General features: G+C 39.3%; 1 protein-coding gene across 1 annotated transcript; it reads right to left on the bottom strand.

The window, feature by feature from the left end:
• Positions 1–18,422: 18,422 nt before the first annotated feature.
• Positions 18,423–20,299, bottom strand: LOC113300486 (1-aminocyclopropane-1-carboxylate synthase 7-like). Its single transcript, XM_026549688.1, has 3 exons — positions 20,003–20,299; positions 19,601–19,899; positions 18,423–19,473 (listed from the first exon to the last, which is right to left on the bottom strand). Exons 1-3 carry the CDS (start codon positions 20,180–20,182, stop codon positions 18,609–18,611), a joined length of 1,344 nt encoding a protein of 447 aa, XP_026405473.1. The 5' UTR covers positions 20,183–20,299; the 3' UTR covers positions 18,423–18,608.
• Positions 20,300–20,600: the final 301 nt, after the last annotated feature.

The raw sequence follows: 20,600 nt of genomic DNA, 5'->3' as shown, positions 1-20,600 counted from the left end.
CTTCCTTGCTCCTCTGACTCTCTTTCGACCCCCAAACTCTTGATAAAGCTTCTCTGAACTTCCACATGACTTTTTATACTCGACAGGCCCAAAAATCTCTTGGTTTAATCCCGAATATCTTCTATTATTCTTCACGGCCTCGTCCGTTATTTATTTCCCTGTGGACTCTGATTTCTCGTTAATAGCAGATATTTGGTTTTTAATAACTTTCCAAACTTTGTTAAGATAGGATAGAAGCAAATCTTATGATATCTTCTGCTGATTAATCACCATATCTTCGAAATATGTTCACGCTCCTGCTGTTGACGCTGTCTTCCTCCAACAGATTATCCAGCCCATTTTGATTAGTTAAACTGCCCAAACTAACTTTGTTTGATCAATACAAGTCCATCCCAATCATTTACATCGATTGAATCTCGTTAAAACAACCCGAGAATTCAACTCCAAAATCTGCAGCGTCTGCATGCAATATTCCCGGCAAAATCGTTTCAAATGGGGAAGAAACTGGTAGCCCCCTATCCAGAGTAGGGGTGAGAATAGCAGCTGCCTTGGGGGTGACCCGGGGGTGCCCCTTAGTAATTAGGTTACCCCTTATCCAAAAGCGAGAGTCCGAATAACACTTGTCCTCCGGGTGCCAAAATCAATTTTTCGAGCCGAATTTTCCAAAAATGTTTATTTCCTAAAAATACATAAAAACACAATATTAGTACAAAAATAGAGTTCCAACAATACGGACATTGAGGACAAATTAGACACAAAAATGTGTCTATCACGAACCATGCTTTATTTTGATTAATTTCAAATAAATAGCATATTTGGCCTACACAATCCAGGTAAAACCTAGTTCTTTGGCAAATATATGGGTATTTGGTGTGGTAGTGTTAACCAACCAAGTGTAAAGCCTATTAGACATACATAATTAATTTGTCATAAAGCATAATGAGAAGAAAGTAGTCTTAAAGTACAAAGACTCGCCTTGTGGCGCGAGGTTTCTCACAAAGCCCTGGAATTGTTCTCTTGTAACGAACGTTATAGAGTTCCGCTACTTAGTTAGCTTGGTAATTTCAAAAGGACTTGAAATGCAGCATATGTATGTGGTTATTACGTATCTCTGAAAGAATCAAGAGATAGAAGATATTTACAAAAGTACTTAATAGACTTTTGTTGCCCAAACCAAATGACTCTAAACACGTTTACAATTAGATAGAACGATCACTTATGGATTAAAGCAATCAAGCGGATGTGGTATACCCGTCTAAGTGACTATTTGATTTGGAGGGATAGACAAGTAAGTTATTTTCATTGCGTATTCACAAGAAAGTTCCTGATTTGGAATTATAGCTATCTATATCGATGATACAGACATGAAGGGTACTCTTGATGTAATAAGAGACCTTAAATGTTATTTGAAATCCGAAATTGAGATAAAAAATTTGGGAAAAGCTCGAACGAATACTGAGCTTGTGGTATATTATTCCACCAGTTTGCATATATCTAAAGTTGTCAGGCAATTTAACAAAGACATGCATCCTGATAGCACTCCCATGATTAGTCGAGGTTCAAATGTGAGTAAGTGACCATTTCGTCTAAAGGAGGATGACGAAGATGTGTTGGGCGATGAAATTCCCATATCTAAGTACAATAGACGCATTGTTGTACTTAGTATAATAATGTACTCGATTAAATTTTACATCCTCAGGGAACTTGTTAGCTAGATATAGCTCCGCGCCACCGCAACGTCATTGGAATGGTATAGTGAATGTAATCATGTACTTAAAAGTAACCATTGACATAAATTTGTTTTATCCCTACAAAGACATTAAAAGGGAATGCTAACGAAAGTGCAGTCCAAAAGTTGTTGATTATGAATGAACAATAATCTCTTCTCCAACGAATGTAATCAGAGGGAGATATGATAAATTATTTTCTAAGCCATTACCAATATTCAATTTCGAAAAATATATGACCAAAGGAACTGTCTGGAACAACTCTGAAAGTAATCAAGGGCAGATGCCGACATCAGGGGGAGGATCCAAGGATATGATGTCGACATATTTTACTTCGAAATTGAAGCTGTGTTGTACTCTTTTTCCCTTCAGTCGAGAATAGTTTTTCCCAAAGGGTTTTGTTACTCGACAAGGTTTTTAGCGAGACAACACTAAAAACATCAAGTATGTTGAACGTTGAAGACATAAAGATCATGTATATGAATCAAAGAAATGAAATGCGATAGTCTGTTAAGCAACGTAACTTCCAGAATAAACAACAGGATTTTATAAACGTTCAAGTCACCGAAGTAAAGTGTGATAAACCCCTTTTGACTGAATTAAACTAACGAAAATTGTCTGTCATCAGGGGGAGCATCTAACGGTGTGTTGAACTCTTTTCCTTCACCGAGGTTACTTTTTCCCGCAGGGTTTTATTGCTCGGCAAGGTTTTTAATGAGACAACAAAAAACACCGGGAATGTAATTTCTCATCTAAGGCTATTGTCTCTCTCACGAGGATTTTCTGCCTTAGGAGTTGTGAAGAAACTAGTCAACTTCAATAGAGCAAAGTGATCATCTGCAACAGATCACCTTTACTTGCATTTGTCACGTTGTACTCTTTTCCCTTCGTCAAGGTTTTATCCCACTGGGTTTTCCTTGTCAAGGTTTTAATGAGGCAACATATACGCATCCAACTACGTTCTAAGTTTAATTAATGTTGTACTCTTTTTATTTTGTTCAGGTTTTGTCCCTCAGGGGTTTTCCTGACGAAGTTTTAACGAAGCAATTAACTTAGAATTGTCGATCTTTGAAGAGATCGTATTGCATGTGATGAACTACATGTAAAGTACGAGAAAACATGTGAAGTACTACATTGAATATTTGCACCAATGTTTTGTCCCATTGAGTTTTTCCTTGTCAAAGTTTTAACGAGGCAAATTGATTTCGAGACAAGTCTTCAAGGAGAGGACAACATTTGAAGAATTGTATTCGAAGCACTAAATGTGAAGCACCGCATATGAAGTTCTACTGGAACGCACAAGGGGGAGTGTTGTAGGACGTGTATCCCATGGATGTGTGGCCCAATATAGTGTCTAGGGTCTTCTTCCTACTTGTATATAAAGGAATATATGGATGTAACACAGTTGATTCCAATCAATAGAAACTTTCCCCTGCCTCTTTATCTTCCCTTGTATTTCCACTACAACACTAAATATATTATCTTCTCCTTATCCCAATCTTCTCATTCATAAATCATGATGAAGATGATGATCATAAAAAAAACCTAATTCTATTAATCTTCCTCCTTTCCTCTTCTTCACCATCGCATCGCGATGAAGATGACGATTATTAAAACAAAAAACTAAAATAACTCACCATTTATTTTTTCTTTTGATTGCCAAAAAAATTCGATTCGAATAAGTTAGAGTTTAAAAAAAATTAAAAAAAAATCCGGTTCTGTTTACGGTTGAGAGTTCTTAATTTTCCAACCACTCCCAACCGTAAGTCATCGATCATGTTAACGTCTAGTAAGAGTTCCTAGCCGTAAATTAGGTTTACGGTTAGGAAAATTGAAAACCACAGCCATAAATGTTGTTTATGTTTAGGATTTCCTAGCTGTAAGAGATTCTGATAATCATGGAAAAATAAAATAAAAAACAGAGGTTGGGTTTCAGTTAGGATTTCCTAACCGTAACGCAGGTGTACAGTTGGAAAAATTAATATTCCCAGCCATATGATGTTGTTTACGGTTAGGATTACCTAGTCGTAAGTGATTTTGATACCCAAGAAAAAAAGAAAAAAAAAACAGAGATTGGGTTTCGGCTAGGATTTCCCAGTCGTTTTTGGCTAGGGGATTTTAATTTCCCATCCGAAAAAGTCTTGGTTACGGCTAAGATGCAATAATTTCCTAGCTGTAAATGCAAAAGAAAAAAAGAACCCTTAGACTCAACAAAAATGTAATATCAATCAAGTATTATGTTTTTCTGACTATTTTGAAGACATGTTTCATCATATTCTTCCAAGATTTAAAAAAAAAAATCCTATTTCTTCTAGTAAATAATTTTTTTATTTTTTTAATTTTCAAAATATTAATCGAATCATTAAGTTAATGTAATCACTAGTTTTTAGTTAATGCACTTAATCATTTATATTAGAACTAATAAAAAGTTAGCTATTACTAAAATTAGTTGGATAAGGAGTTTTCAAGATTCTTATTTGGTTATCCTTTTTCATCACCTAATGAGCTCGAAAACTCCCTTTTTTCAGCCATAATAATAAAGTTCAAAAACAAACTAAAGCAACGGAGACGAGTTCAAATTTTTGCACATTCCTTAACGAGTGTGCACGTAACATTTCAATCTTTTCCAGTAATTTCTTTTAGAAAGTTATGTAACGAGTGTCGAGGTTCTGAACATAAAAAATAACGAGACCATCAGCTAAACAATCAACCAATCAGAAAAATATATTAAATATATACTCCTTAGAAGAGTGTGAACAAATTTAGACTCGCAAGGAGACTTGTCGATGATCAACTAAAGAAATAAGAGCCGGAAAAGTCCACCATGTACGAATGCTACATCGTAATGAGTATTTTGGATATTATAACTGTAACTACTGGAAATCCAGTAGTACACCCAAATAGAAAGTAAACCAAGATCTCAAGACATCACCACGAGTTGCACAAGAATTTCTTTTATTCACCAATCAACCAAGAACAAATTACAAGTTTAGATCTCTCCAAAACCCTAATCTCACTTTCACTACTTAACCTACCACTTACTCCAAAATCCGATCTCCCTCCTGCGCCCAAGGATTCCTATTTATAGGCCGAAATGACCTTAATGGGATACAGCTCGGTTTACTTCGCTCCGGGTTACATTCACATCGTAGATATACCTTTTATTTCTCCCAATCTACTTTGACTAAGTCTTCCATTCCTTTCGCTGACACCTTCGGGGACTTGTCGGGACAGCTGTCTCTTTTCTTGTCTGATAGCCCATCATCTTCGCGAACCGACTTCTCTGCCAAGTAATAATCTTGCTTCGTCCATATTTTGTTCCCCGCTATTTGACTTCCCAATTAAGAAACCTTACTTCGTTTCTCCTTCTTATGTGTCTTATCTTGTTAACTACTCCTTCTTTTCCTTTGCTGATTTTGGACTTCGCAGCATTCCTCTCCTGTACACTTTATGCTTAGGGCATTTATTAGGAAGTAATGAACTCTCTGACTTCTTGATTAGACTCGTCACTGACGAGATATTTGGAGAAGGGTACAAGATCTTCTGGAATGACCTACTATGCATGCTTCGTGTCTGCTCGTACATCCACGTGGCGAGACGTATTTCGGTATCCACATTTTTCCTTTTCTTCTTCCACTCGAACGTCGAGAAAGTGGGATAAGAACCATTTAGGGTTTCCCCACCGCCATGCAGCTCCTCCACGTGGCTCATTTACTCTTGTAACCGCCTGTTACCGGTCCGTATTCCCCACACGATCTTCTTCAGATGGTTGTTTCATTTCGTATAAAAGGCCTCCTCTTTTGCCTTTTTTTTTTAGTCTATCTTCCTGCCTTTCTCTTGATTCCTATCCTTCTTCTTCCTCTCACACCTCGATTCCCCTGATCTTCTCGGTCTTTTGTTTTCTGCCGATGCCTCCTAGAAAGGTTTCTAACCCCACCACGTCCAGAAATCTTGAGGATTTCCAGGCTGACTTTGCACAGATGAGACTCTCCCTTTATCCTTCCATTGATTCATCCACGACTCCTCCGGTTACTGCTACCAAGTAAATGGAGTCAAACTATCGGTGGATTCAAGCTGGGGCTTGGTCTCCTACAAAGTTGTTGATTTCCCTTGGTCAACTGAAAGCAGGCCTCCCTATCCCTCTATATGATCCCCAAAACCCCTTATTCTATGAGATATTGGCTAAACTCAACTGTGGAGTTTACCAACTTAGCGGTAATGCCATTCGCTTGGGCATGGAATTCGTCAGACGGTCCCATGGGGGTCCTTCACAAATTCCATCCTTGGTGTCCGAATTTGATCCGGCGGACTACAACATTGAATCTTTTACGACAAACTATGGTAGCCAATTCTTAACACGAAGAGTCTATCAAAAATGAGGTATTAAGCTTTCTCGCAAGGTTGTGAGCGCTCCCGTGAAGGTTCTTCTTCTCGAGGTGGACCCTCTTGGAGAGACACGAAATGCGAACCTTCGTTTGTCCAATGACGAGGACCGGATGATGTTTCCTTTAGTCGCCGAAGGCCCGGTAGTGTGGAGGTTCGACGAGAATGGTGTAGCCCGAACTGGTCCTCTCCCCGAGCATGCTCACCTCACGTCGTATGAACCTGGCAAGCTTTACTGGCCGTGAATCCCGAAGACGTTAGTTCAACCTTTCATTCCCCAACCTTTTCTGTCCTCTTCGTCGTTGTCTTTAATTATTTTATATTGATTGCAGTATTCACTTTCCCCTGGTATAATAAAAGAGTGTTCCAAAAGATCTAACCAAGCTCAGGTTAGTACCTCGCCACTTCTCGTCTTGCTGTGATCATATTTCTCTCCTAAATGTTTATTTTGTAGGCGGACAATCCCTTGGCAGTAGAAGGTCCTGCTAAGAATCTAAGCAAGCGTAACCGCATAGTGGTTTCCTCATCTTCCTAGCAGGTATCTTTTCGTCCTTATTTTTGGTTTCCCTTCCTCGCATCACTTCTTGACTTCGTGAGTTTCAGGGGCCCCTTCCGAACCTCTTCCTGCTCAAGATGATCGACCACGTCTCCGTCGAGCTCTCAACATAGGTGACCTGACTCAAGTCAAGTCATCCAAAGTGATCTTGGTCCAGCCTGACCCTCCTCAACATCAACAATCTGGCCATCCTCACGAGGTTGACCCCTCGCAGGATGTTCCTGGTGCTTCCTTTGTCGAATCTTCTTTGGACAAGGGTAAACAAAGGGCTCCTGACGAAGATGACCCTGCGTATGTCCCTGATATGGAATTTCTGGGGAAGATCTTCGTTCCAACTCGTGAGAATCCCTCCCTTGGGTCTGCTGCCATCGAGTCTTTAGTCTCTTTCTGCTCCACCTCATTTCTATACGAGGATCCATCTTTCATCTTGAATTCATCCTCAAATATTTCTCTGCAACAACATTCTGCCATCACGGGGCTGGTGAGTTTGATTCATCGATCTAGAGTCTCCTCCCTTTCCCTTTGTTTCTTCTTGTGGGATTTCTGATGTGATTTCCCTTTTCAAGAGCGAAATCGCGGGGTGGCTCACCTCGTGGAACTTTGGCCGGCTCGCTAACAGTTGGAAGGATCTAATGCTCACATCTCCCAACTTAGAAAGCAACTCGCAGATGAGAACGTGGTTTCGTCTAATCAGGGGAAACTAATCGACGAGCTTCGCAGTGAGTACCCTTCCTTTGAGAGTTTATTCCTGCCTTACTTCTCCTTTCAAAGTGACATGTTTCATTCCTCAACTGACTTGTTTCACCGTTTTCTAGGATCCGAGCAGGGGTTGAAGGATCGAGTCCTTCTTCTGTCTCGTGAAAATGAGGACTTATTCCACGAGAAGGAGGATCTTTCAAAGAAGGTTTCCGACCTCCAGGAAGATGTTCGTCTTTTGGATGAAGATTTAACCAAGATGGAAAAGGACGCAGCTTTAATTGCGAAAGTATGTCGTCGAAAGGCTCAAGACGACAAAGTTAAATGCGTCAATGATCTATGTGACTCCCATGGTATACCTCGTGTAATCCCGACCCTTGAGGAGTTCTCCGATGACGAACCTGCTGGAGGTGAACCGATTTCTAATGACGAAGATACAGAGACAGATGGGGATCTCTAGGCTAATCCCCATCAGGATTCCAAGGAAGCGAGTGTGGATGGCGAAGAAGCCATCTTCGTAACTCCTTTGCGGCAGCATCTCCTTTAACTTTAGATCCTTCCATGCTAACATTGTTCTTCTTTTAACTATACTTTGACTGGGCGCTCCCAAGCTTGGGGGCGGGATATTTTTCTTCTTGCTTGTAAATAAAGTGTATTGCCTTTGCATCGTTTAAGACGACACTAATGTTTTTCCCGTGTCCATTTTATGCCAAGTATATACTAGTATGTCTTGCTAGGACATCACTTATTAAGAACATAAAATATAAAGTATATACTTGCCTCTTGTTATTATTAAGTGATGCTTCTCGCCATGCCTTTATTTTTTTGCCCTTCTCCCATCACGGATTAAAATGGAATTTCAAACCATGCCTCTTGCTCCACCGATGCTTCTACTTTATTTTGCTTTCCCCGAATTGCTCCTCTTCCTTGCGTATTATTAGAGGTAAATTTTCGTCGTTCTTATTTATTTTTTTATCTTACGAGGTCTTATTTCGCCTCCTAATTAAGGTCTTTATGTGCCTCACCTTATCATAAAGGGTCTTGTTTCGGCGAAGTTTCAGACACTCATTATTCTTGCGAATAACAACCCCTCAACCTCGCCTTATCAATTTTATTATTACTTCGCGACAATACGACGAGCCTAGTTATTCCCTTGAATAAAAGCCTCATGATATTGTCGTCTTTATTGGTCACGCATCTCCCTAATCTGGAGGGTGTCATCCCTTTATATTCCCCCTGATTGCCCCTTCAAGGAGCTTAACCCTAACATGCATGTTGGTCTCCTCCCATCCGGTTATTACGACATTCAGTTGTTTTCATGACATTTTATCCCCTTCGCCAATATGGCTCGTGGTTACGAAGTCACACCCTAGGTGGGGTTTCTTTAGGATCGAGTGCATCGTAGCTAAGACTTTCCATACGGTCATGTCCGAAACGCTTCAGACTTTACGGGCACCCGCAACTCAACCGAATACGTCGGCGCCTTGGTCATATTTCTGCACCCCCTACCGAAGGCCATCATTAAAAGGGACCCTCAGCGTATAGGTCTTATCATTTCCCCTAGATTATTTTCTCTGAGACTTGTTCACGACACGCGTTAGGACTTGCCTCTTGCACTTTCATGCAAACTAGGGTCATGCTATGGATTCTCAGCCTTCCTAGGCGAAGGTTTGGTTTCCCTGGAAACTTTTATTTTGCTAACTTTGTGCCTTCTAATGCGAGGTCTTATTTGTTTTTTCAAGATTTGTGAAGAATGTGTTCCGAAGAAAATGATCCATTTATAAACCTTGTTTCATTACAAGCTTCATTCTTGTTTGCCGCATTTCGGTTTACATTTATGGATAATATTTCTTGATGTACACAAGGTTCCAAGGATGATCTAACTTTATGTATTGCCGCTCTATCTCGGCATATATTATATTTCCTTCTTCGTACGTATCCTTTCCTTCACAATCTGCTAATTCGTAGGCTCCGTTTCCAACCACTCTTTTTATGATGTAGGGTCTTTCCCACGTCGGTTCCAGCTTTCCTCCTGGTCCTTTCTGATACGGTGGGATTTCTCGTAATACAAGTTCGCCTGGCACAAAACTTCGTTCTTTCACTCCTTTGTTATACTCCCTTGCCAATATTTGGTGGTAATTATTCATGTATTGCAGCGATATTTCTAGGTTTTTTCAAGGGCATCTAATTTCACGAGGATCAGGTCTGTGTTCAGCCCCTTCTCCCATGCTTCTCTTCCGGTGGTTGGGAGGACCACCTCCGCAGGCAGTACTTCCTCTTCCCCATAGGTTAGCAAAAGGGTGACATTCTTGTTGCTTCTCGCCTTGTGGTGTTATATGGCCATAGAACATTGGTAATTTTCTCAACCCATTCTTTATGGTGAGCCTCCAACTTTTTCTTTAATGTATATGCCAGCGTTTTATTCGTGGCCTCCGCATGCCCATTGCTCTGTGGGTACAACGGAGTTGACTTCCCGGATTGAATTTTAAACGCATTGAGTAACGCCCTTACCTTTTCCCCTTCGAACTGCTTCCCATTATCCGAAACGATTAGGATTGGTATTCCGAATCTGCATATGATATTTTCGAAGATAAAATCATAAACATCATTATCTCGTGTGTGATGGAGGGCTTTCGCTTCGGCCCACTTCATAAAATAGTCGGTTGCCACTATCAGATATCTCCTTTGTTTTGTTCCTACTACGAATGGTCCGACGATATCTATCCCCTACATGGCAAATGGCCATACACTCAATACTGAATTCAAGCTCGTGGATGGTGCATGTATCTTTCTCCCGAACCTTGGACATTCTTCACATATCGTGGAGATGTCTTTCGCGTCTTTATGCATTTGTGGACAAAAATACCCCTGTGTTCTAGTCTTTAAAGTAAGAGATCTGGTTCCGCTGTGATTTCAAGCATCCCCGTAATGAATCGATTTCATAATCTCTATTCCCTCCGCTTTTGACGGGCATGTCATTAATGGTCCCAAATACGATCTTCTATACATGATTCCTTCTCGCACCTCGTAATGTGTTGCTTTGCTTTTGATCTTATTCGCCTCTTCCTATCTCGCGAAAGGTATCCATTCGTCATATAATTGTACGTAGGGTCTCTTCAATCATCATATTTCATTTTCAATCCTTCTTCCTCGATGATCATAACCCTGATCTTCCGCTCTTCTCTGCTCACTGATGGTTGCATCAGTCACTAAATCTTGATGTACCCGATTTCTGGGTCTTCAGTCATGGAGGATACATAGGCAAGCGCGTCTGCATGTCCGTTGTTATCTTGGCCTATGTTTCTCCAGATTATGCTTCGTATATTGGTTGAATATTCTCTCACAAGTTGTAAGTACTTCTGCATTATTGGATCAACTGCGTTGTATCTTCCCTCTATTTTGCGTACTACCAGTTGGGAGTCACTAGTGATTCTTATCTCGTCCAGACTCATTTCTGTTGCAATCCTCAAAGCTTGTATCACTTCTTCGTATTCAGTCTCATTGTTAGTAGCTTTGTACTCTAGCGGAAAGCAAAATACTATCCTGACTCCTCCTGGAGAAGTAAACACTATTCCCATACCTCCTCCGCAATAGTTTGATGATCCATCGAAAAATATTTCCCACCTTCGGGGATGACTTGGTTGCAGTAGATCTTCGAGCTTTGGTCGTTTCTCATCCACATCCATCATATCCTCCACCTCTTCGTCTTCTTCTGAAGGGAATTATGAGAGAAATTATGCTATGATATGTGACTTCGTAAAAGTTTGTACTTCATATTTCAACCCAAACTGGTCAATTTGGGTGTTCGATATTTCAACCCTCCCTACTCTTTTGGAGTTCTTTAACACCGAATCTATGGGGATCCTTGTCAAGACTTAGATTTTATGAGTTTGGAAGTAAGTTCGCAATTTATGTGACGCATAAAACAACTCCAATATTAGATTTTCAATCTTAGGATAATTCCTTTCGGCCGAGTTGAAGGTTTTACTGATGTAAAAAATGGGTTTTTCGACTCCCTCATCGGAGCGAAGTAAGACGACACTCAGAGCATTTGGCGTGGCAGCGAGACAAATTAATAACTCTTACCCAGGTTCAGGTTTCTGCAATATGGATAAGTTAATGAGGTGCTCTTTAATATGGTTTAGCGCTTCTTCGCACTCCTGCGTCCATGCAAATTTTTACCCCTTATTTAAGATGTCAAAGAAGCGTTTACACTTGTCTGACGATCTTGAGATGAACCTCCTTAAATCCTCCAACTTCCCATTCAAATTTTGCACATCTTTTACGGTGGCCGATGAGGGCATCTCCAATATGGCTTGTACCTTGGCCGGATCTGCCTCTATGCCTTTCCACGAAACTATGTGGCCTAAAAACTTCGCCGATTCGACCCCGAAAATGCATTTGGCTTGGGTTCGCCTTCATCTTATAATTCCTCATCTATTCGAAAATCTCTTCCAAGTCTTCAACATGATCTCCTGAGTCTTTTGTTTTTATTAGCATATCATCTACGTACACCTCCAACTTTGTGTGTACCCATTTCGCGAAGATTTTTTCTAATATTCACTGGTAAGTAGCCCCTGCATTTTTCAATCCAAACGACATCCTGGTATAACAATATAAGCCTCTTGGAGCAAAGAAATATGTGTGCTCTTGATCTTCCTTAGCCAAAGGTATTTGATTATATCCGCGATACCCATCCACGAATAATAGCCTTTTGTACCCTGCTGGTGATTCAACCGTTTGATGAATATTTGGGAGCGGGAAACTGTCTTTAGGACATGCAGTATTCAAATCACCAAAATCAATGAAAATTCTTATTCCGTTGTTCTTTTTTGGCACCACCACCATATTCGCAATCCAATCTGGGTACTTTGTCGGTCTGATGATTCCGGAATCCATCACCTTCTGAAGTTCCTTATCAATCTGTTCGTGGTATGCCGTGGAAATCTTTCTTATTCGTTTCCTTACTGGCTTCACCGTCGGGTCTAGATCCAGCCTATGACACGCCACTTGTGGATCGATCCCGGGAATTTCGTTCATGCCCCACGCGAATATATCATAATATTTTTTTAATAGCTCGACAAGTCTCCTTTCTTCTTCTGGTTCCATGCTTGTCCCGATCTTTATAATCTTAGGTTCATTGTCACTTCCCAAATTTACATCCTTCGTTGGTTCCACAGCTGCGAAGTTCATAATAGGCTCGCCCAGAGCGGTTGGTTCTTTTATAGGCTTCATGTTAGGATTTCGGGAAACCCTATATGATAACCGCAATCGTACGGTGTCTAACTAGTAGACAGAGGCAAGTAAGGGTCGTTCCCACGAGGAGCGGTGAAAATACTATAATCAATATCTCTAATAATCAGAAATAATGTTTTTTTTTGAGATTTTTATAATTGAGAAATGTAAAATGAAATAATAAAATTAAACTAAAGTAATAAAAGAAATTCAATGGGAGAGTCGGTAACCAGGGTTTATAGTATCCACCACAACTTTTATTCAATTACTGAAATGAAACATAATCCATGAATATTTGTCTATTGTTCGTTCTATCGACATCACCTATTATAAGTATTAGAGTCGCAAATATCGTCGGGACACCCTAAGCATGGTACATCAAAAGACTAAACCAAAGCATGCACCATCAAATTGTGTTAGCGAGAAAATTACACGAAACTAAATATAAGCTCACAAATTTTATTTGGATTTTCTAAGCATAACCCATCAAAGAATTAACCAAGCATGGATCATCAAATAATAAGACAAACATATTTGTAAAACTATCGATTACGCACATAGGTTTTAAAACCGGTGAAGCAACAACTTTTATTTCGATTAATCAATAAATATTGTTCAATAATTAATCTAATCAAATCATAATAGTCTTTTGCTAAATATTATTCAAATGAAAATAGCCTAATACTCTAAGTGGTTTCAACATAAACCCTAGTTACAAGGATTTAGCTAGACATGACTTTCTCAAAATCCATAAACAAATCAAAGAGAATTACTAGCAAATCAAAATGGAAATGAAATTACAAGAATTGCAAACCCTTCTTTTCACTTCCGTAGCCGCGCCTCTCTTTTCTCTTCTCTGGTTTCGGCCTATCGCAAGAGAGAGCTCCCAAACTGGCCTCCCAAAACAGTCACCAGAACCCCTCTTTTTCTTCTTCACAATACAAAAAATATATACCAAATAAAGTCGTGTCGTCATTTTCTTAATTAGCCTTAATTGAAACTTGCATGGTGGTCATCAATGTGATCTCCCCGTATATATTCTTCTTCATTTTGCTTGCATGTATATTTGGTAGATTTAAAAAGAATCCCACAGGTGAGAAAGCAAAAACTTTTTAATTCATTTTTCTCCCTCCAATAAGATATTCACGTGGACCCATTTGTTTGTTCCAATATTCCACTACCTAACAAGATTTCCTTAACAGCTAATTCCTTTTCAACTTCCCAAAACTGGATGTGTAAATATGCGACGACACATGGCATAGTAACCCACTATAATGTGTTATGCTTGCAATTTGCTAAAAATCACACGACTGTTCTTCTGAGCTCCACAAAACCATGATTCAGGGGAAATCATGTGTACGTGCTTGACCTCCTTGTTTTCAATTAGACCGTCCCACTTGTGTATCAGCCCTTCTCTGTCTCGTTTTGGTGTCTCGGGTAACCTTGCTGTTTTTTTTTTGTGGCAAGCATTGTTTTAGTTTCACATTTCGCCATTTATTTTTGGATGATTGGATTTACTTCTACTTTCTACAAAAGCATTAAAATAGTATTATTAGCAACAATATCGAGTCCTAGCTAATATAAATATGGGTACAAAATGTAGCACATACGTGCTTATCACTTCACTGGCTCGCCCTCTTCCTCCGGGATCTCACTTGGTATCTCCCATCCTTCATTTTCATTAGTCATATACACCATTAGATCCCTTTCCTTTTTTGCTTCTAACATGTTCTTCCTTCGCTCCTTCCTTCTTTTCTGTCTTCCTTCGTAGCATTCAATATCCTTCTCGCTGCATTCCTTTGCATCTTCCCGATTTTCCCTTATCTCGCTGATTCCACTAGGAATTGGGAACCGTATTGCTTGGTGGTAAGTGGATGCAACACCTTTGATCCCGTGGATCCAGGGCCTTCCCATAGAGCATTATATGGGGATTCCACATCCACCACACAAACTGTGACTTCTGTTTCTAATTCTTCTGCAAATTTTTTTATGCGTATTTCACCCTTTGGTTTTGTTCCCACTCCATTGAATCCATACATATTGTACGCCGAAGGACCCATGTCAGCGTCGTCGTATCCCATAGCCTTGAACGCCCGATAGAATAGAATGTCTACCGAACTTCCCATATCCACTAGGACCTTGTCCATAGCCCAGACTTCCTTCTTGTTACTTTTGCCGCTTCCTCTTTGCGTTCGTCCCTCAATGATTAAAGTTATAACCAATGAGTCCATATGAGGACCTCCCCCTCTAGGTGCATCTTGTGCTGAGAATGATATCTCTTTTTTCTGCCATTCCTCCAAAGTATCCTTCTTCGCTACAGGGATTATTTCGTTTCCTTCGAAGTCTCTTCTATACACTCTCGAGAGTACATTATCATGAAAATTTTGGATGTATTCCATTGAATGAACTATGGAGTTGCATTGGAACCTTTGAGTTCCTTGATTCGTCTCGCCCCACCATTCTTCTATTCGGCCTTGTTTGTGTGGTGGTAACAACTCCCTATTTGCTATGTAATTCGCGAGCTTCCCCTTCTCTAAGAGACGAAGTATGATCCTCTGGACGTTACGGAAATTCTTCGTGTGATGCCCATGCAATCGATATTATCGACAAAATTCATGGCTCGCCTTCCTTGTTGTTGGTTCTACACCCATATTGGATGGTGCCTGGATTTCCTCAGTCAGTACTACCTCCTCCCATACCTTCTCCACAGTAGTGTTGAGTCTTGGGAGTTTTGGGTTTTTAAACATGGAAAAGCATGGATTATGCTCCCCTGGTTCTAGCACTTTGGTTAGGTGGTATTTAGCCCCATTATCTAGCGGATCCTGATCTCTTTCTCGCAGTATAAGTCCTCCTCTCCCAACATTATGACGTCCCTTCCCTTTCTTGTTTACCCATTGCTCCTCATTTTCTTTTGGCAAGCTCTCTATCTGCATCCTTATATCTTTTAGCTCGCGGATAATCTCCATGTTTGCACTCCTTCCTCGAGTGTGCTTCTTCTTCGCTCATTCTCGCGTTTTCTTTCTTCTTCGAATTTCAGCCTTCAATTTTCACATCTTGCTTCGCTTAATAACCCCTTCAGGTTTATCTCCTCTTCGTATCTTTGTCGTACCTCGTTTCTCATTCTGCCGATCTCTGTTGCCTCCTTATCGCCTGTGTGAGACCCTCTCGTCCTTGGTGTGACTCTCCTTTGGGACGAAATTTTTATTGCCTCCGAGTTCGTGTCTCCCTTCTTTGTTTCGCCAATTGTTCCTTCCTCGCCTGTTTCATAACTTTGTTCTTTTGTCAATCCGCCTCGTACCGCCGTTCCACCATGTTTTCCCGTGCTATTTTATAATCTTTTTCGCTTCAAGGTCCCGTTCACCTTCTCGACGGTGGCTCTCCTTTCCTTTCCTTTTACCGGTCCTCCTTCCGTAGTAACCTTTCTATGTTGGATTTTCCCTTTTACCGAACCGTCCTTTCTTCCCCTCCTGTTCTTCTTCTGAGTCACAACATCTTTCTTGTTTGCAATCGTCATCTCTTCCTTTTCTTCCATTTCTTCCCTTTGTTCCTTTAATCGTTTGCTCCTCCGCACTGCCATCGAGGGTTTTGCCTGGCATGCCACTCTTCCTTTCATTTGTTACCTGCAAATCAATTTCTCACCTCCCACCTTATTCACGCTCTTTCTCAAATTTCCAATCTTAGATCTGGTCAGGATTTGCAAAATCCACGAGATCCCACTGTATAAAACAACTTTGCCAAGATGTCTATCCACCGGATCTTGAGATAATCCAAAATTCTCTGACTCTTAGATGAGGATAAATCCTCAATCCAATACCTGTTTCTGGATGCCAAAATGTAACTACTGGAAATCCAGTATTACACCCAAATAGAAAGTAAACCAAAATCTCAAGACATCACCATGAGTTGCACAAGAATTTATTTTATTCACCAATCAACCAAGAACAAATTACAAGTTTATATCTCTCCCAAACCCTAATCTCCCTTTCACTACTTAACCTACCACTTACTCCAAAATACGATCCCCCTCCTATGCCCAAGGATTCCTATTTATAGGCCAAAATAACCTTAGTGGGATACAACTCGGTTTATTTCGCTCAAGGTTACATTTACATAGCAGATCTACCTTTTATTTCGCCTAATCTACTTTTGACTAAGTGTTCCTTTCCTTTCGCTGACACCTTCGAGGACTTGTCGGGACAACTGTCTCTTTTCTTGTCTGATAGCCCATCATCTTCGCGAACCAACTTCTCTGCCAAGTAATCTTGCTTCGTCCATATTTTGTTCCTCCTAGTTGACTTCCCAACTAAGAAACCTTACTTCGTTTCTCCTTCTTATATGTCTTATCTTGTTAGCTACTCCTTCTTTTCCTTCGCTGATTTTGGACTTCGCAACATTCCTCGCCTGTACACTTTATGCTTCGGGCATTTATTAAGAAGTAATGATCTCTCTGACTTCTTGATTAGACTCGTCGCTGACGAGATATTTGGGAAAGGGTACAAGATCTTCTAGAATGACCTACTATGTATATTTCGTGTCTGCTCGTACATCCACGTGGCGAGACGTATTTCGGTATCCACAATAACTACTTGGCTACGAGAGTGTCATGTTGGAGTTTTGAGTTGACTTTAACTACAGGAACAAGACGAAATTAACAGGTGTGTGGATTTGTCAAAGTATATAGAGAATTAGAGACCATAATAAGAAAATGGCACGTAACGAGAAGGACCACATTTGACCATATTAGAAAAACAAAATTACTTTTATAAGAAAAGGCTTGACAGAAATTTCACTATCGGGAGTCAGGATTACATTTTCGGTTAAAGAAAGGGTTAACAAAAGAGTTTGGCAAATACTTGTTTGCCAAACTTAAGAAAAAGTTAACGAAAAAAAGCTTTAGAAAAAGTCAGTTGCTTGGCTTGTTTGCCGATCAAGACATAAGAAGAAGCCACTTGCCGATGAGCCATTGAACCTTGAGACTCTGATGTGACTCCTAAGTGTAGTTGGTCCATAAACCACGTAATATGTTCGTAAACTTTCGCTCGATCCTGACCACGGTGGTTTTTTCTCTTTGGCACTGCTCCCTTAATGTTTGGTCCCTCCTTTGAATTTTCCTTAAAAAACTTCTGTAGGAAAGTGTTATAAAGTACAACAATTCATACCGTGTTTTATCCCGTATGAGAACTCAAAGGCAGTCCTTAATGATTTTGTCATTGCGATAACGAGTCAATGCTGTTCTTCCGGCTTGTGCACACAGGAAGAACAGATATACAAAGTGTTTCAATATTAAGTTACGATTGAAAGTCAAATATGTTTATAAGGTCAACTCCTGACTGAGTCACCTCCAAAGAAATTCTTCTAATTGACCTACCTTGATTAAAAAATGAAAATGAAACTATGGATTACAACTAAATCATAATTATGCATGGTTTGATATCCTTAATTAAGTAGAATATGTCACTGTTGGGTTATGGTTTGAAAATTAATGCAAACACCACCGCCACTTGAAATATCCTTTTCTGACCTACCTAATATATGTTTCTTTGTCATGGTCATACGTACTGTACCTGTAAAATCTGACTTATCTTGCAAGAGTCATCAAGAGTGGAAACTCATAAAGATCTTCATTCTACGTACGTAATTTCTTCAACAAAATACTTTACTTTCCATATCAAGGATAAAGTAGCTGTTTCATTTTAGTCCACATCTCTAAAGTTGTTGGATTCTCATAGAACAAGCTATATTGCATATGGATTGAACAAACCCATCGGAACACAAGCTCAAAAGGGAGTTTTTATTCATTTCAAGAAATGGGTAAATAAATTTGCCAAGGAATGTATCTAATGTAAAATTAAGAATAAAAATAATATATTTATTTGACGATCAAATGCAAGTCACATTTCTTAACAATATTTAGAGATGAATTATCCCATTTTAAGATATGGGTTATCTTAATTCATTTAAAGAATCAATGTAATACCAAAAAAATATTATGAATAGAAATGTGTTGGGTTCTAATTCTTCATGCTTCTTTGATAAGTTTCTATGAAGTCGTAAATTCTCTTCAATGCTATTTCTAATGTTGCTTCACTCATATTAGCAAAGCATACCCTAAACCAACCAGGTTCATCACAATGACAAGATGATCCAGGAGATATATTCAACTTAACTTCATTCACCATTAAATTCCAGAGTATCAATTCACTTTCTTTTGTGTAGCTCTTCAAAAACGGACTTAGATTCATCCAACAAAATAATCCGGCGTTTCCTTCTAAACAATCAATTCCAGCTTTTCGTAGCCCATCAACAATTAAACCATATCTTTTGTTCAATCGTTCTCTGTTAATCTTAATATAGTTTTCAGTGAACTTCGTATTGGATAACATGGCAGCTAAAAGATTTTGTGTTTGTGATGATACTAAACTAAAACTTGACATCCTTCTTGCAGTTGTCACAACTTTATCATTGTATGAATAAATTGTTCCAACTCTAAACCCTGGTAACCCTAAATCTTTTGATAAACTATAAACAATGTGAACCCTTTCCGCATCTTTGTAGTGTCGTGCTTCTAGTATTTCTGCAACGCTTACGAATTCAGTTGAAGAAAAAACTGACCCTGAGTATATTTCATCTGATACGAGGTGAATGTTTTTACGAGTAACAAAGTCGAGTATCTCTTCGAGTACTTTACGTTCCATAGCTATACCTAGTGGGTTTGATGGGTTTGTAATCAGAAGTCCTCTAACTTTGATGTTCATTGATTCAGCTTCTTTGTATGCATCTTCCAATGCTTGTGGAGTAACTTGAAAGTTATTCGAGCTGTTGCAATGAACAGGAACGATGTTTACACCAGTTCTCCATCTTAAATCTCTATCAAATCTGTCAATCAAGAAAACAAAAAGAAACATTTAATACTAATTTTAAACACAAAGATATATATGGATCATTAAATCAAAATAAAAAATTACGAGATTGCGTTAAAGTTCGTATAGTGATCATTACTCACCCTGGGTAGTATGGAGTTGGAACCAATAAAGCATCACCAGAGTTTGCTAAAATGAAAGTTAAGAGTTCATTTGCAGCTGTTGCACCAGCGGTAAGAACCATTCTTTCGGGGTCGAATTTCACTTTGTCGCCTCGGATTTTCCCCATGAAACTTGCCATTGCTTTTCTAAAACTTTGCAGACCATGATAATCTTGAAATAAAGCGTTCTCTCTGAAGCTTGAAATCCCACTACTTTTCCTTGTTGTTGGTTGTTTGTCTGCATTGTTTTCCAAGTATTCTTCTAGTAAATCAAACGAAACCTGTTCAAAACAACGCAACTAATATCAGAAACTAGTTCCCATTAATGAAAATTGAAAAAGACCCGAATGTAAGAGAATTTTGAGGTGATGGATGAATACTTACTTGATTTTCAGCTAAACCCATCTGAATAACACCAGAAGGATTAGTAATCTCATCATAAGGGTTCTCATCATAAGCTTTCCATCCAGCAAAGTATGGAGAATCTTCTCCATGAGTATCAGAGTTTGCAATGTTCGATAACTCAATACTACTAGTAGTAATAGAACCAATCTCAATAGCCATTAATCTAGCTAGATATATGGAATATGAATTCAGTTAATCAAATAGTATACTCAATATTAATTTTTGTAACAAATCCAAGAGCTAGAGTTTGAGAGAGAGAGAGAGAGAGAGTGAAGAATGAATGAAGAATGAATTGAGTGATGAGAAAACCATGAGAGAATTAGAGTCCTTATATAATAAGAAAAAAGCAAAGTGAGGTCTGGTCTAACCTCTTTTACTTAGAAATGATAATAATTTAATTAGTTTAAATTAAGTTTCTCTCAGTAAATCTCTACAAAGAAGAACCAATGATTGATGAGGTCATGAACAAAACCAGACCTCAACTTTACAGAATATTGGTGAAGTGATAGTAGTAGTTTTTTCAACTATCTTAAATACATGACAGCTAGCTGGGTATAATGTGATCTTGTCAAATCTA

Source organism: Papaver somniferum, chromosome 7 (genome assembly GCF_003573695.1).
Source record: "Papaver somniferum cultivar HN1 chromosome 7, ASM357369v1, whole genome shotgun sequence".
Taxonomy (NCBI): Eukaryota; Viridiplantae; Streptophyta; class Magnoliopsida; order Ranunculales; family Papaveraceae; genus Papaver; species Papaver somniferum.
The sequence above is the reverse complement of the archived record's forward strand: the minus strand, read 5'-3'. Positions and strand labels throughout refer to the sequence as shown.